Source organism: Hylobates moloch, unplaced genomic scaffold, assembly GCF_009828535.3.
Source record: "Hylobates moloch isolate HMO894 unplaced genomic scaffold, HMol_V3 SCAFFOLD_10, whole genome shotgun sequence".
Classification (NCBI taxonomy): Eukaryota; Metazoa; Chordata; class Mammalia; order Primates; family Hylobatidae; genus Hylobates; species Hylobates moloch.
Genome location: NW_026652285.1, coordinates 22,155,270 through 22,172,840, shown reverse-complemented (window position 1 = coordinate 22,172,840; position 17,571 = coordinate 22,155,270). Strand labels below are relative to the sequence as shown.

The window sequence follows — 17,571 nt, the reverse complement described above, 5'->3', positions numbered from 1 at the left end:
CCAGCCTGGGCGACAGAGTGAGACTCCGCCTCACAAAAAAAAAAAAAAAAAAAGAAAGTGGGATATTGAAGTCTACAACTACTATATTGAATGGTCTAATTCAGTTCAGTTCCCTTCAGTTTTATTAGTTTTTGCTTCATGTATTTTGGGCTCTGTTGTTAGGAGTATATATGTTTACAATCATTTTATCTTCCTCATAAACTGGCTCTTTTATCATTATAAAAGATATTGTATCTTTAGTAACAATTTTTTTTTTTTTTTTTTTTGAGACGGAGTCTTGTTCTGTTGCCTAGGCTGGAGTGCAGTGGTGCTATCTCGGCTCACTGCAACCTCCACCTCCCAGGTTCAAGCAATTAGGAGTGCCTGTCTCAGCCTCCCGAGTAGCTGGGACTATAGTGCACACCACCACACCCGGCTAATTTTTTTAGTTTTAGTAGAGATGGAGTTTCACCATGTTGGTCAGGCTAGTCTTGAACTCCTGATGTCAGGTGATCCACACATCTTAGCCTCCCAAAGTGCTGGGATTACAGGCATGAGCCACCTCGCCCAGCCTTCAGTAAGAATTTTTGTCTTAAAGTCTAGTTTGTCTCATGCTTATGTAGCCACCCTAGCTGTCTTTTAATAACTCCTCACATGGTTTCTTTTTCCATCCTTCTACTTTCAGCTCTTGTGTCTTTGACTCTAAAGTAAATATCTCACAGTTAGATCATTTTATTTTATTTTATCCATTCTGGGCTGGGCCCGGTGGCTCACACCTGTAATCCCAGCCCTTTGGGAGGCCCAGGTGTGAGCATCACTTGAGCCCAGGAGGTTGAGACCAACCTGGTTAAGATAGCATGACCTCGTCTCTACAGAAATTTTGTTTTTAAAATTAGCCAAGTGTGGTGACGTGGCCCTGTAGTCCCACCTACTTGGGAGGCTGAGGTGGGAGGATTGCTTGAGCCCACGATGTCGAGGCTGCAGTGATCTAGGATCACACCACTGCACTCCAGCCTGGGCAATCGAGCAAGACCCAGTCTTATAAAAAGAAAAAAATAATAATCCATTCTGCCAATTTCTGCCTTTTGATTGGGGTGTTAAATTCATTTACATTCAATGTATCACTAATAAGCTAGGATTTACTAATTTTGCTAATTGTTTTCATATGTCTTGCCTTTTTTGTTCCCTATTCCTTGATCCTTCCCTCCCGCCCTCCCTCCCTCCCTCCCTTTCTTTCTTTCTTTTTTTTGACACAGTTTCACTCTGTTGCCCAGGCTGGAGTGCAGTGGCGCCATCTTGGCTCACTGCAACCTCTGCCTCCTGGGTTCCAGCGATTCTCCTGTCTCAGCCTCCCAAGTAGCTGGGATTACAGGCACACACCACCACACCCGGCTAATTTTTGTATTTTTGGTAGAGACGGGGTTTTGCCATTGTTGGCCAGGCTGGTCTCAAACTCCTGACCTCTGGTGATCCTCCCACCTCAGCCTCCCAAAGTGCTGAGATTACAGGCGTGAGCCACTGCCCCTAGCCTGATTCTGCCTTCTTGAGTGTAAAATAAATATTTTCTTTCTTTTTTTTATTTTTATTTTTATTTTTTTGAGACAGAGTCTTGCCCTGTCGCCCAGGCTGGAATGCAGTGGCACAGTCTCGGCTCACTGCAAGCTCCGCCTTCTGGGTTCACGCCATTCTCCTGCCTCAGCCTCCTGGGTAGCTGGGACTACAGGCGCCCGCCACCACGCCTGGCTAATTTTTTTGTATTTTCAGTAGAGACGGGGTTTCACTGTGTTAGCCAGGATGGTCTCAATCTCCTGACCTCATGATCCACCCGCCTCGAGATCCCAAAGTGCTGCAATTGCAGGCTTGAGCCACCGTGCCCAGCCTCTTTCTTTTTTTTAATACAGGGTCTCACCTCCTGGGCTCAATCAATCATCCCACATCAGCCTCTCAAGTAGCCGGGACTACAGGCATGTGCTACCATGCCTGGCTAACTTTTAAAAATTTTTTATAGAGATGGGTCTCACTAGATTGCCCAGGATGATCTCAAGCAATCTTCCTGCCTTGACTTCCCAAAGTCCTAGGATTACAGGCATAAGCCACAACGGCTGGCCAGTATTTTTTAATATATCATCTATTTAATTCCATTTTCGTTTTGTTTCATTTACAATTTTTTGAGTTTTTTTAGTGGTTGCCCTAGGGATTACAATTAGCATGTTAATTTAGAACAATCTAGTTCACCTTAATAGTAACCTAATTTTAATAGTATTTAAAAACTTTACTCTAATATAGCTCCATTCCTCTCCCGTCCTTCATGCCATTATTGTCATACAAATTACACCTTTATATGTCAACACAGTTTTGTAATTATTGCTTTATGTAGTTATCTTTTAAAGACAGGGTTAAAGACAAAAAGGAAAATAATTACAACAAAAATGTTTATACTATCTTTCTTTTTTTTTTTGAGACAGAGTCTCGCTCTGTCACCCAGGCTGGAGTGCAGTGGCACTGTCTCAGCTCACTTCAACCTCCACCTCCCGGGTTCAAGTGATTCTCCTGCCTCAGCCTCCCAAGTAGCTGGGATTACAGATGCCCACCACCACACCCAGCTAATTTTGTCTTTTTAGTAGAGACAGGATTTCACCATGTTGGTCAGGCTGGTCTCAAACTCCTGACCTCAAGTGTCCACCTGCCTTGGCCTCCCAAAGTGCTGGGATTACAGGCATGAGCCACTGTGCCAGGCCTATTCCTACTTTATTTTTGAAGGAGAGCACAGGGTTTTCATCCATTCTCACTCGAAGTCTACTACAGTCTGGAGAAGGCAGCCCAATGGGCTTGTTACCCCATCTCTGTGTCCTTTCTCTGGACTTAAATTTATCCTGGTTCCACAGCTTACTAGCTATGTGACCTTGGGCTGGGCAAGTTATGTCACTGCTGCGTGCCTCCATTTCCTCATATATAAAATGCGAAAACAATCGTGGTGTGCTCAAGAGTGTTGGAGGACTGATTTAAGACGTGTTGGCTGGGTGCGGTGGCTCATACCTGTAATCCCAGCACTTTGGGAGGCTAAGGCGGGTGGATCACCAGATGTCGGGAGTTCAAGACCAACCTAACTAACGTGGAGAAACCCTGTCTCCACTAAAAATACAAAATTAGCCTGGTGTGGTGGTGTGCCTCAGGAGGCTGAGGCACAAGAATCACTTGAACCTGGGAGGCGGAGGTTGCAGTGAGCCAAGATCCAGCCTGGGCAACAAGAGCGAAACTCGGTCTCAAAACAAAAAACAAAAAATAAAAGAGACGTGTAAAGCCCTTGGAGCTGGCAGAGCCTACAATGCTATAAGCTCATTTGCCCAACAGAAACAACCTGGGAGGATGGGGCATAGGATTCGGTGAGAACTGAGCTCTTCCCAGCTTCTGGGCTCCTCCCTAGATTCTCTTTATATATATATATAGATTTAAATATATATATATTTTTAATAGAGGAGGGGGAGGGACTATACTATGTAGCCCAGGCTGGTCTTGAATTCCTGGGCTCCCGCCTTGGACTCCCACAGTGCCAGGATTACAGGCGTGAGCCACCGCCCCAGCCCTCCCTAGATTCCCTTTTTTTTTTTCTTTTTTGAGACAGAGTCTCGCTGTCGCCCAGGCTGGAGTGCAGTGGGGCGATCTCGGCTTACTGCAAGCTCCGCCTCCCGGGTTCACGGCATTCTCCTGCCTCAGCCTCCCGAGTAGCTGGGACTACTGGCGCCCGCCACCTCGCCTGGCTAATTTTTTGTATTTTTAGTAGAGATGGGGTTTCACTGCGTTAGCCAGGATGGTCTCGATCTCCTGACCTCGTGATCCGCCTGCCTCGGCCTCCCAAAGTGCTGGGATTACAGGCGTGAGCCACCGCGCCCGGCCCCTAGATTCCCTTTAATGACTGGCACCTGGTCTTGCTATGGAAGGCTGCGAGGCTCAGCAGCGGCAGCCTGTAAACTGGCTGGGGCAAGTACAAAGCCACTGCCGGCACAGAGGGATGCCCACCCCATGTTGTAAGCTTACATATGAGAAGAGGACAACGGGCAAAACCCATTCTTTTTGCAATATTATCTGGGCCTGGAGTGCCTACAACAGCTGGCCCAAGCCTCCTGTCTGTGGGGCAGGACTGCTGGAACCATTGTGAAGCTCCAGGTAGGCCTGAGAAGGTGCCTGTGCACCTGCCTGGGCTCTGTAGGAACAGAGAGCAGGTGCCTGGAAACCTCCCACAGCAATCCAGGCCACCCACTCTTCCAACTCATATCTGTCCCTCTGTCATTGACCAGTCCCCCAGGACACTTACAAAAAGGTCACCAGGAAGAAGTTTGCCTCCGCCCTGCCACCCCTTGGTCCAGTCCCCATTGCCCTCCTTCCCTGGGTCAGATACCTCGCCTGTCTCCCAGCCCCTTCCCTCCAAAACAAGTGAGACAGCTGACTCGTGCCTTGAGGAAGGCCATTTATTTCCAAGATATAGACTGTACTTTTAAGACGGGACTTTTCAGAAGCAGGAAATTTTAGTTGTTGCCAGAGAGGTGTGTCAAGGACACAGTGAAAGGAGCCATGCGGACGTGGGGTGGAAGGCTTTGTCCAACACTGTTACAACACTTTTGTAAATGAGCAAAACATCTTTAAAAATCCTTATAAATTCTTTATAATATGTTACACATTTAGAGACAATATTTACAATAAAAGGATGGGGGCGGGAGGGAAAGAAATCTACTTTACAGTAAATTTTTGCATAAAACAAGAGGACTGATAGACGTGGCAGCGGGTTCACCACCTACCTGGGCTTCCCTGGAATGAGTGAGGGTGTGTGGGGGCTGGCCTGGTGATTGCAAGTCTATTTACAGCCTGTGGGGAGAAGAGGGCCCTGGGTCCTGTCCATCCTGCAAGAACAGCCCAGCTCAGACCCCATAAATCAGTGTGTGAGTGACAGAGACACACCAGGGGTGTTGACTATCCCCCCTCCTAAGGGGAAGAAGGTGGGCTTCTGTGTGCCTGGGCTGTGGAAGGAACAGGCACAGATGGAAGAACGAAAAGAGGGGTGAGGGAGGTACCAGCAAGGGGGACCCTGGATCCCCCCAAAAACTGTTTGGGGAACAGGCAGCTGCCCGTGGTTAAAGCGCTTAGAGGGTGACTCAGGCAAAAGGATGTTTGTTGGGGAGTAACCCTGGTGAGGGTTTCAGTCCTGCCTCCTTGGAGTGGCCCCAACCTCCTTCTCCGGCTCTGGCAAGGGGGGAGGGCAGCATCCTGTGTGCACCAAAGGCAGGGAGCCCTGGGGGGCAAAGTGGGGACCGGGGTGGGGGTAGGGGGACAGAAGTCGCCACTGGAAACACCTTGGGACAATGACTGCACACACTCGCACACACAAGCCCCTCCCCCCATGGACATACGCACCCTACACCTCCTCTCCCCAGACATACACACATCCCCACTTACAAGCTGAGGTGGGAGGGCAGAAGAAAGAAGCAAAAGTCCAGCATCACCCAGGATCTTTCCTTTAGTCTGAAACTTAGGGGTTCCCTAGCCACACCCCATGGTCCACAAGGGTCCCCAAGTGCAGCCACAGAAAGGCTCAGAAGGACCTATCGGGCGCATGTGTGCAGGGACACAGACCCCAGCAGCCCACGCCCCCTCGTCTTCTGTTCATTACCTCTGGAACCCCCTTCCATTCACTCTTAGTCCGGCTCCAGCCTTCTCCTCTGCCCTGCCAGTTCCAGCACACCAACTAAAGACACGGCCTGCTGCGCCCTCCATCCCCACCATGCACCCAGGGGCCACAGAAGAGGAGGTGCAGGCTGGTGAAGCCTCCTGGGGAGGGGTGGCGCCCGAGCGGCGCGGGAGGTGGGGATCACAGACACTGATGCAGGCGGGAGGCGGCCGAGCGGCGCGGGGGCTGGCTCTGCAGGGACCCCGGGTCCCCGGACGCGGGCGGCAGCGAGGCAGCGGACGACGGGGCCCGCGCCTTGGTGGACTCCAGGCTGCTGAGTCCGGAGTCCTTGTTGTCACTGTGCGCCCGCGCGCCCGCAGGCTCCGGGGGGCCCCCTCCGCCCAGCTCCTTCCACTCGTTGAAGTTGAGGTCAGTCAGCGGGCTCTGCACCACCACCGTGTGGCGGCGCCAGCTGCTCCGGCGCCGCCGGGTCTCGGGCGACAGCGGCCGCCGCAGGCGCACGGCTAACATGTCGTCGGCCGTGCCGCGTAGCCGTAGCCGCAGCGCCTCCATGCGCGAGGGCCGCGAGGCCAGCGCCGCCGCTGGGGGCCGCAGCGACTCCTGGCTGCTGGACGACGCCGAGCCGGGAGGCTCCGGGGCGCGGGGACCGCCCCGGCCCGCACCCTCGCCGTCTGGGCGGCCCCGGGCCAGGCGGCGGCGCGCCAGGGTGTCGCAGGGCATGAGGTGGTGCGAGCTGAAGGACGGCCGGCGCGTCAGGCGCCCCCCAGGCCCCGCGCCCGCCGCGCCCTCGGTGTCCGTCTCCACGTGGCTCAGCTCGCTACGCTCGTCGTCCGCCTCGTCCCCCCCGCCTGCCCGCCGACCGCTAGCGCCCGAGCACACGCTGCGGTCCATGGTGGACAGGGTGGAGTAGCCCGACACAATGGAGCGCGTGTCCGCGGCCGGCCGCTCCTCCGGCGCCGCCGGGGGACTGAGGCGTCCGGGGGCCTCGGGGACGACGGCGCCAGGCAGCGGCCCCTGCGGTCGCTCCTGAGCCCCCGGCGCTGTGGCCCCCGCCCCAGGCTTGTGCGCCTCCTGCTCCGAGTCGTCGTCGGTGCTGCTGCCCAGCCCCCGCGCCTCCCGCCGCTTCTTGCGCTTGCGGTTGACGGCCGAGATGAAGGAGATCGCCAGCATCTCCCGGGCGTACGGCTCCTTCTTGGGGGCCCACGAACCCTGTGTGGGAGACAGGTCAGGATGTGGGGGGCGCACGGACTCGGCCCCCTGCCGACCCCGCTCTCCCCGGTCCACCCCCACGCCACGGCACCCAGTCGCCACAAGCCTCAGCCAAGGCCAGCACCCACAGCCGCATCATAAAACGCTCCTCCTCCAGCCCCATGCCGCCCTCCGTCCAGAGACTACCGCCGCGCCCCGCACCCCATTCTGCAGCCGGCTCAGCACCCCCGCTGGCCCAAATCCAGGCTCTCAGCTCTTTCTTGTGAGGTGGGCTGGTCTCCCAAAGCCCCCTTCCATTCTGTTTTCAGTATCCAGCCCTGGCTAAATCCTTTAGACACGGCTCTGGTGATGGCAGTCTCTCCACAGTGAATAACGCTTGGCAGCCTCACGCCCCTGGAGTGTCATCCCCAGAGCTTCCTGCATGCTGATCCCCAGATCCCCAGCAGGGGCGCTCTCTGACCACAAGTCCCCCCACCTCCTCTTCACCCGCCGCCACCTGGAAACCTGCCTTCTCACCTGCCCAGCATCTACGGGCCTCTCCAGGCAACCCGCCCAAGTTCACGTCCTTCCCTTTCCGCCGGACCCCACCAGCTCCCCACCCCGCCAATCCCCAATCCCAGGTCAATCCCGCTGCCAGCTCCGCCCCTGCAAGTGGCTGAAAGATTCCGTATGGTGTCATGGTTTGGATTGGAGCCGCTCCCAAACTGTGATTTCCAATCCCAAGTTGGGCAACTTCATGCCGCTGTTCTCACCTGAACCAGCCCTCACTGCTACACCCTGTGGTGTTTTGGGGCCTTGGCCTTTCACACTTTCCCAGGAGGGCCCATGCTGCCGGCCATGGCCTTCTGGAAGCTGGTTTTCATCCGCCCTTCTGGCCTCTCCTCTGCCTCTTGGGAGGCTCTTCTTGCCCGCCCCCCGCTTCCCCACTAAGACTCAGTCAGTGTTCCCAGGACTGTTTTTGGCCTCTTTGCCTTCTCTGTTCGTGTTCCCTAGAAAATACCATTCCCAAGCAGCACTGCTATCCAGGCCTCCCTGTCCAACACCACACTCACTTGAGCTCCGCGACTCTTCTTCCCATTGAGAATCCATTTCTACCTGGGTGTCTGTAGGCTCTTAAAACTCACCTCTCCGGAACCACAGCATCCTACCTAGCCCTGCCCCAAACTGCCTCCATTCACGTTCCTCACCTTAGGGCGGTCTTGTGACTCCTCCCTCTCCCCTCCACCCACAGCCAAGTCCTGGATTCTTCCGAAATGGCTCCCAAAGCCAACTCCTCCTCTTCCTCCTCCTCTGGCAGGCCCTCATTCTGCCCTCTCTGGGCCCTCCTGCCCCTCCTAATAGGGTTTCCTGCCTCCACTCTTACCCCAGCCCGGGTCCCTCCTCCAGAGCCACCATTCTGAAGCAGGAATCTGATCCTCACCCAGCTTTGCTCAGAAGCTTGCATGCCCCAGCACCCACCAGGATAAAGCACAAGTTCCCCAGTTCAGCACATGGGGCTCTTCACAACCCAGCCCCAACTTTCCCAGCCTACTGCCCTGCTCTGCCCTGACCCCAACCCCAACACAGCCCTCACTGTGGAAATACAGCCCTACCAACCCTTCCTTTGATGTAACCTACACTGTTACATTGCTGCCAGCCCTTAATGTCCCCCTGCCCTATTTGCTGGATGAGCTCCTACTCACCCTACAAGGCCCAGCTCGAACATGGCTTCCTCTGTACAGCAACCTCCCAGCCCTCCCTTTGCCTGAGATGGGAGATCACTTCTTTATGATCCTGTCATCTCACTATGCTCCTAGCTCTTCTCACATCAGCCTCATTGAACTCGGAGCTCCTTGAGAGCAAAGGCTGTGACTTGGTTGTTTCTGCATGGCACATAACAGGTGCTCAATAACCATGAAATGAACAAACAATTGGTGAATGAAGTCCCCTTAACACAGGAAGCCTTGTAAAAGCAGACGCTGGGACTGGTTCCTGTCTTGGGCTGGAATGACCTGACAAGGTCACGCTGCCCTTCAGCCCCTCCTCACAGACCACATCTTGCTTCAGCCATGGTGTAATAATGAATGGAGACCCAGAGGCCTCTTGTGGCCGCTGCAGCCACTGTCCTCTGTCTCACATTAATTAGTTCTGAGAAAACCAGAGCATGTCAGGGACTCAGGAGTCACAGGCATGTGGCTCCTGGGCCATGGTTGTCCACAATGCACAACACCAGAAGGCGCCCCCTGGAGTTGTGCGATGTGGTTGCACTGCTAGGTTCAGCCTGGAGCATATGGTGGCCAATACTGCTTTCTTTCCTGGCCAGTGCTCTCTGAGAAACTTAAGAGGCCACTAGGATCATCTGATCAAACTACCCTCTCATCCCAGCTGGTTCCAGAAGTAACGAGGTCAGACTGATTTCTCTTCCAAGGAATGCACAGGTCAGCAGATTCACAGAGAGATCAGGGAGTTAATCCATGATATACTGCAGGAAAGCAGGAGGCCAGCAGGAGCAATGGACGGAAGTGACAAGGACCTGGATGTAGGTCACTATAATGAACTTTCTCCCTGTCACAGCAATCTTATGATGGAGGTCCCTGTCACCAGAAGGGTCCAGGTGCAGGCAGGGGCTCCACGCAGAGCTTACAGGGGACCCTTGCACCAGGCTAGAGCATTATTATTATTCTTCTTCTTTTGAGACAGAGTCTCCCTCTGTCATCCAGGCTGGAGTGTAGGTGGTGCAATCTCGGTTCACTGCAACCTCTGCCTCCCGGGTTCAAGCAATTCTCATGACTCAGCCTCCCGAGTAGCTGGGATTACAGGCACGCACCACCACACCTGGCTAATTTTTGTATTTTTAGTAGAGACAGGGTTTCACCATGCTGGCTAGGCTGGTCTTGAACTCCTGGCCTCAAGTGATCCTCCCACCTTGGCCTTCCAAAGTGCTGGGATTACAGGCATCAGCCACCGTGCCTACAACCTTTTTTTCTTTTGTCCAGTGTATTCATCTGACACACACTGAGCACCTGCCAGGTGTCAGGCACATGGCTGTGGAGTGGGCTTACAAACCTGGCTAGTGCCTTACTCAGAGACCCGGACAGCAATGAGCCCAGTTCCACCAACCAGTCATCAGCTGGTTTCACTCACTGCTATGGACTAAATTGTGTACCTCCCAAACTCACATGTGGAAGCCCTAACCCCCAGTTTGGAGGTGGAGCCTTTGAGAGCTAATTAGGTTTAGGTAAAGGTGGGACCTTTTGATGGGATTAGTGCCCTTATTAGAAGGGACACCAGAGGGCTTGGGCTCTCTCACTCGCTTGCGCTCTCTTTTCTTTCTGCCTTGCCTTGTAAGGACACAGTGTGAGAAGGTGGCCATCTACCATCTACAAGACAGGTAGGGAACCCTCACCAGAAATGAGCCACACTGGCACCTTAATCTTGGACTTCTAACCTGTAGAACTGTGAGAAAATCAATTTCTGTTGTCTGAGGCACCTAGCTATGGCATTTTGTTACAGCAGCCTGAGATGACTTTATACCCACCCTGCCCTCAAGCTCTAATCTCACAGCTGGGCAGGGTCACCCAGGGCAGGCCTCATCTCCTAATGGGTTCTGTCTCAGAGGGGAGGCTCTGGAGCAGGCGACTTGCTGGTTGTGAGACCTGGGGCCAGTTAGAGAAGCTCCCCTGGCCTCTGTTTCCTCAACTGCAAAATAAGGGCAATTCTATCTCTAACTCACAAGGCATTTGTGAAGATTAGTAATTCTGAGCACAGTAACACAGCAAATGCTCAATAAATTGTAACTATTCATATTGTTGAATACTTTAAACTTAGGAATCAGCGATGACCAAAGGCATTATTGATAGCTGGACTGACACCTTCTGCCAAACAAGCTAATTACCAGCCGGAATACTCTGGAGAAGGTGCTGTTAACTGGAGTCCCTGGGTAGGCTTTGGGGGTCCATAAACTCCTTGAACTTGCCACAGGATTTGTGTAGATAGGTGTCTTTCTGGAGCAAGAGTGCATAACTTTTCTCTTTTTTCTTTTCTTTTTCTTTTTCTTTTTTTTTTTTTTTTGGAGACAGAGTCTCGCTCTATTGCCAAGGCTGGGAATGCAATGGTGCAATTTTGGCTCACTGCAACCTCTGCCTCCCCAGTTCAAGCAATTCTCCTGCCTCAGCCTCCCGAGTAGCTAGGATTACAGGCATGCACCACCACCCCCAGCTAATTTTGTATTTTTAGTAGAAACGGGGTTTTGCCATATTGGCCAGGCTGGTCTCAAATTCCTGGCCTCAAGTGATCTCCCCACCCTGGCCTCCCAAAGTGCTGGGATTACAGCCATGAGCCACCATGCTTGGCCTGCTCTGATTCTTTTTTTTTTTGAGACAGAGTCTCGCTCTGTCGCCCAGGCTGGAGTGCAGTGGCATGATCTCGGCTCACTGCAAGCTCCGCCTCCCGGGTTCACGCCATTCTCCTGCCTCAGCCTCTCCGAGTAGCTGGGACTACAGGCGCCCGCCACCACGCCCGGCTAATTTTTTGTATTTTTTAGTAGAGGCGGGGTTTCACCGTGGTCTCGATCTCCTGACCTCGTGATCCGCCCGCCTCCGCCTCCCAAAGTGCTGGGATTACAAGCGTGAGCCACCGCACCCGGTGGCCTCCTCTGATTCTTGAAGGGGCCTGAAGTAGATAGGGAATCCCTGCATTCCAGTATCTGTTGTCAATGCAAAAATTTTCACGGCCAGTTCTCCGTCAGGGTCAGGGTCATGGGGAGGTTTCTTATGGGGCAAGGGTTGGGGTCAAGGAATTTGAGGAACTTGAATAAAGCAGGGCCGGGGAAATCAAACAGAGCCTGGTCAGGAGCTAGACTTCTCCCTGTACCAGTGGGGGTGCTCGGGGATTACTGCAGGCCGTTAAGAAAGGTAAGCAGTAGGCAAGGGACCACCAGAGAAGACAAAAGTGGTCCCCTTCCCCAAGAACTTGGAATTAAGATGATAAGGAGAGTGGGGTGCAGTGGCTCATGCCTGTAATCTTAATACTTGGGGAGGCCGAGGCAGCAGGATCCATTGAAGCCAGGAATTCAAGAACAGCCTGCGCAAAGAAGCAAGACCCCACTTCTACAAAAAATACAAAAAAATTAGGCAGGAGTGGTGGTGTGTGCCTGTAGTCCCAGCTAACTCAGGAGGTTGAAGCAGGAGGATCACTTGAGCACAGGAGTTAGAGGCTGCAGTGAGCTGTGTTCGGGCCACTGCACTCCAGCCTGGGTGACAGAGCGAGACCTGTCTCAAAAAAAAAAAAAAAAAAAGATGATAAGGGAGCCTTCTGAGTAATGAACAGCTCCACTCCACCCGCTGTGGAGCTGAGAGACTGCCATGTGTGCCTGCCCACACTCCTACCCGGGACAGCCTAAACCATCCACACAGGGAGGCAGGATCAGAATGTGGCTGTAACTTGGGGCACCGATGCCACCTGGGTGTCCTGGACACAGCCTGGAGAAAGTCTAGAGACAGGGCTGTCACATCTAGAACAATGGTTTTTGATGAGCTTGGGAGCACTCTCAAAATCGAATCCTCCCTAGAAACCCAGCAATGTGAGACAGAACCAAGAGTGGCTCAGATGGAGGCCGTGGGAGCTTGGATCCCTGCACGCTTGGTCCTCTCATACACCTGTTGGTGGTCACGACCCCATGGTGGCTCCAGGGAACACAGTTTGACCATCACGGACCTGGGTTTTAGAGTCAGGCAAGAGAGACAGAGGCTGGCAGTGGTGAGTGTCCAGCACTTGCAGGATTTGTGCCCGCCCTCAGAGCTCACAGCCTGGCGGGAGGCCAGGCCCTGGTGCCCGAGGCAGCCCCTTCCCTACAGCCGGGACGGGAGGCCACAGCCTCTCAGATGCCTGGTGCCTCCTGCTTCCCTGACTCTGATTCCTGGTCTCCCCAGTAGATGAGACTGAGACCACTGCGGCACACACGACTCAATGTCCCTGTCCCTGCAACAGTTATTCCTATGGCTGTACTTAATAGACCGGCAGCCTGGTCCGTGCCTCTGTTTCTTAGAGGCTTGGCTGGCTGGTTTCAGCTCAGGCTCAGGACAGAGCCAGTCCCTGTGCCAGAAAATCAAGAAACACTCAGAGCCTGAGAGCAGAGGATCAGAACTCAGACACCAGAGCACCGCCAAGGAAGGAGGCCACCTAACCAGCTCCCCTGCCTGAGGCCCAAGAATATGCCCAAACTTCTAGTTACTTAAGTTCTCTGAGCCTTGGTTTCCCCATCTGTAAAATGGAGATGGTACAAAACTCAAGGGTCTTCCGTAAAAATGAAATGAAACCGATGTTTGTGAAAAGTTATCTGCATACTGGCTGGCACCTAGTAGGTGCTCAGTAAATGTGCATTCCCTTCTCTTTCATCTCATGCTAGTGATTATGATGAACTCACTGCGTCACAGTGAAGTCTCTGACTCAGTTTACGGTAAAGACGTACTCTCTGAAAAGCACGTTCTATTGTTCAAGGCCCTATGATCAAGAAGGCCTCCTGCAGGAGTTCCCAGACTAATGCAGGAGTCAGGCAGGCCCAGACTGGGAAGCGGTAACTGCTAGCATCTTAGGAGGAAGGAATTTCAAGCCAGGAGGCTTCAGGGAGGCAGTGGCCTGTGAGCTCTGGGGAGGTCAGTGTTGAGTCCACTGGAGACATGGTGGGGTCACAGGAAGCAAATGAGGACATCTTCTGGCCAGAAGGGGACTCAGAAGGGGCTCTCTGGGGAGTGTGGAGAAGCCAGGCCGAAAGCGGCGGGGCACGGCTGCTGGGCAAAGTGCTGGCTCTCGAGAAGGGGCAGCAGCCAGCCTTCGGAGCCCTCGGCCTGCCCATGATGCTCCTCGGCCCCTTCAGGAAATCTGCCTTGCTTCATGGGACCCATTTCAGACTTCCTTCACTCTGCTCAGACTTCCCCTGCCACCTTCACGCCCAGCAGAGGTCCTCACCTTCCACTTCGCTGAGGGAAGAGCCATCAGCTGGGAGCGACCCCAATGACCTGCTGCCAACACTGCCTGCTAGTGTGCCCCTGCCACCTCCCTCTCTTCCTACTACACCTGGGGATGCATCTGCTAGGAGCACACGCTACTGCTGCTTCATGGGCTCTGGGCCCAGCTCTTCCTCTCTCTCTCTCTCACCTGGATCATTCCCATTGGCAAGTAAATATGTGCTTTCATCTTTTTTTGTTTGTTTGTTTTTGAGACAGGGTCTTGCTCTGTTGCCCAGGCTGGAGTGCAGTGGCATGATCATGGCTCATTACTGCAGCCTCAACCTCCCCAGGCTCAAAAGATCCTCCTGCCTCAGCCCCCCAAGTAGCTGGGACTACAGGCTTGCCCCACCATGCCTGGTTAATTTTTGCATTTTTTGTAGAGTTGAGGTCTCATGTTGTCCAGGCTGGTCTTGGACTCCTGGGCTCAAGGGATCCTCCTGCCTTGGCCTCCAAATGTGTTGGGATTACAGGTGTGAGCCACCATGCCTGGCTGCCTTCATCTTTTAATGAAAGTTTCCCTCAAGCCACATATTTTCCCATTTTTGTTCTGTAAATATCTCTTCACAATCGGACTTCTCACAAGAGTGGTCTATGTATGCGCTCTTCCCTCCCTCACTTTATTAGCTCATTCCATCTGGTTTCTGCCTCCACTGTGCCTCCAAACCTGCCAGACAGTCTATTTCTTCATTAGCTTAGTGTCTGTCTCTCATTAGAAGACAAGCTTCGTGAGGGCAGGAACCTATCTGTTTGGCTCAAATATTTTCAGTACCCAGCACAGTACTGATACAGAGTAGACGTTCAACAAGTATTTGTATTGGTATTATCAAATGAATTAGCCATCTTTTCCAAAAGCATTGCTAGGTTTTGGTATCAGGGTAATGCTGGCCTCATAAATGAGTTGGAAAGTGTTTCTTCCTCTTCTATTTTCCTTTCTTTTTTTTGAGACAGAGTCTTGCTCTGTCGCCCAGGCTGGAGTGCAGTGGCACGACCTCAGCTCACTGCAACCTCCTCTTCCCAGGTTCAAGCAATTATCCTGCCTCAGCCTCCTGAGTAGCTGGGATTACAGGTGCATGCCACCACACCCAGCTAATTTTTTTGTATTTTTAGTAGAGACAGGGTTTCACCATGTTGTCCAGGCTGGTCTTTAACTCTTGATCTCAAGATCCAACCGCAGCCTCCCAAAGTGCTAGGATTACAGGCGTGAGCCGTGGTGCCCAGCCACCCTTTTATCTTCCAAAAGAGATAGTGGAGAATCGGTATTATTTCTTAAATAACTATTTAAATAATGTTTAAATAATTCAAATATTTAAATAACTAATATATCAATATTTAAAATTATACTATTTTCTATTTAGAATATTTTAAAATTATTAAAGTAAATTGTTTAAAAATTTAAAAAATTCCTTAAATATTTGGTAGAATTTAACAGTGAAACCATCTGGTCCTGAAGTTTTCATTGTTGGGGGGTTTTAAATTACATATTCAATTTCCTTAGGAGGTATAGGACTATTCAGGTTATCTATTTTTTCTTCTTTTTTTTTTTTTTGAGACGGAGTCTCGCTGTCGCCCAGGCTGGAGTGCAGTGGCACGATTTTGGCTCACTGCAGGCTCTGCCCCCCGGGGTTCACGCCATTCTCCTGCCTCAGCCTCCCGAGTAGCTGGGACTACAGGCGCCCACCACCTGGTCTGGCTAATTTTTTTTTTTGTATTTTTAGTAGAGACGGGGTTTCACCGTGTTAGCCAGGATGGTCTCGATCTCCTGACCTCATGATCCGCCCGCCTCGGCCTCCCAAAGTGCTGAGATTACAGGCGTGAGCCACCGCGCCCGGCCCTATTTTTTCTTAAGTGAGTTTTGGCAGTCTGAATCTTTCAAAGAATTGGTCTATTTCATCTAACTTACTGAATTTATGGGCAACTTTATGCCCATAAATTCAATAACTTAGGGATCTGTAGCCAGGCGCGGTGACTCACGCCTGTAATCCCAGCACTTTAGGAGGCCAAGGGGGGCGGATCACAAGGTCAGGAGATCAAGACCATCCTGGCTAATCTGGTGAAACCCCGTCTCCACTAAAAATACAAAAAATTAGCCGGACGTGATGGTGGGCACCTGTAGTCCCAGCTACTCGGGAGGCTGAGGCAGGAGAATGGTGTGAACCCGGGAGGCGGAGCTTGCAGCGAGCCGAGATGGTGCCACTGCACTCCAGCCTGGGTGACAGAGCAAGACTCTGTCTCGAAAAAAAATAAATAAAAAATAAAAAATAACTTAGGGGTCTGTATTGATGTCCCTCTTTCATCCCTGATACTGGTAATCTGTGCCATCTTTCTTTTTATTCTGTTAGTCTGGCTAGAGGTTTATCAATTTCATTGATTTTTTTTCAAAGAATCAGCTCTTGGTTTCATGCTTTTTTTCAACTGTTTTCAATTTCATGGATTTCTGCTCCTCTCTTTATTTCCTTCTGCTTGCTTTAGGCTCTCCAAAGACCTTAAAGGATATCTGTTTTATTTATTATAGCACCCCACAGATTTATTGATATCCTCATTTTATAGATGAGGAAGCTAAGGATCAGAAAGTGGTTAAGTAACTTGCCCATTGTCCCAAACTACTAAATGGTGGAGCCAGAACTCAAACCCAGGACTGTCTGACTCCAGAGTCTGTGCTTCTAACCACTGAGCCACATTGCTTCCTAGCCACATAACTCCCAGACCAGGTCCTTCTACTACAGCAGATGCCTCACCAAACACTGGCAAGGTAAGCAATTCTCACTACCTCCCACCTTCCCTCCCAGGGACCATCAACTTTCCCCATGGTCCACTTGCCATTCCCTCAATTCCCTTGAACAAAAACCAAAGTGGGCTGGCTTGTACAGGGATCAAGCCTTCAGAATTGCCTTTATACGTACCTTGGACTTGGCTGAACTACAGGTGGTAGAATCTGTTGGTGAAAGACAGAAAAAAAAAATGAAAGTTGCATCAGGGAAAAAGAAAGCTGAGTCTTATGCACACAATTCCCTCTCCTCAAAGGCTTCAGAAACCAGGGAATTCTGAAACATGAGATCTCCCCAGGCCCTAGGAGTATGATGGACCTCTGATGTCATTTTCTATGGGAGAGGGATGGAGCAGAAAATGATGTTAATTGCCACTTCCTCTAGAGGCAGGAAATGACATCAGGCTGCCAGCCACTGGCCCCTCATTTACCGATGGCTAAGGGCAAGGGGGCATTGTCTTTGAGCCTGGTTCCTCTCCCCTTCACCGCCCGTCCCTGTTTCTCTGAAGCACTGGAGAGAAAATGCCAAATATCAGATGCAGTCCATGGAAACCACCACAGTGAAACACAGCAAATCACAGATGCTCTGGAAAAATGGAGACCACACAGTGCACAGAGAGGTGGGTGCCCTACATCCACCCCCGAGCACACAACAAAGAAGAGGGACCACATGAATAATGGATAAAAGGGCAGAAATGAAGTGGGTGGGACACAGGAGGTGGAGTGGGCTGGTGATTAGAGCCTTGATAGGTTCCACCCCCGGACCTGGGGTCACCCTGCCTCATGGGCAGGGTCCCCAGTTATCACCCAGTTATGAAGGAGAATAAAAGCATGATTTCTATAGGACTTGGGTCCCACTCCCTTCATATCACTGGGGTGGAGAAGGAACCAGGAACACGTCCTGGCGGGTCCTCTCCAAGGCTAGAGAGGGAGCAGGTTGGTCCAAGGGCCTC

The 17,571-nt window shown here is 52.0% G+C and overlaps 1 protein-coding gene across 5 annotated transcripts in view; it reads right to left on the bottom strand.

The window, feature by feature from the left end:
• Positions 1 to 4,431: 4,431 nt before the first annotated feature.
• ARHGAP23 (Rho GTPase activating protein 23) overlaps positions 4,432 to 17,571 on the bottom strand; it is a 95,720-nt gene continuing 82,580 nt past the window's right edge. For 4 of the 5 annotated variants that reach the window (XM_032163399.2, XM_032163398.2, XM_058445244.1 and 1 more), the window contains 2 exons: positions 16,755 to 16,786; positions 4,432 to 6,868 (listed from right to left, as the gene is read on the bottom strand). In XM_032163399.2, coding sequence (XP_032019290.1) covers positions 5,840 to 6,868; positions 16,755 to 16,786 — 1,061 coding nt within the window. In that variant the 3' untranslated portion in view covers positions 4,432 to 5,839. The remainder of the gene's footprint in view (positions 6,869 to 16,754; positions 16,787 to 17,571) is intronic. The other variant, XM_032163402.2, reaches the window with a different exon arrangement.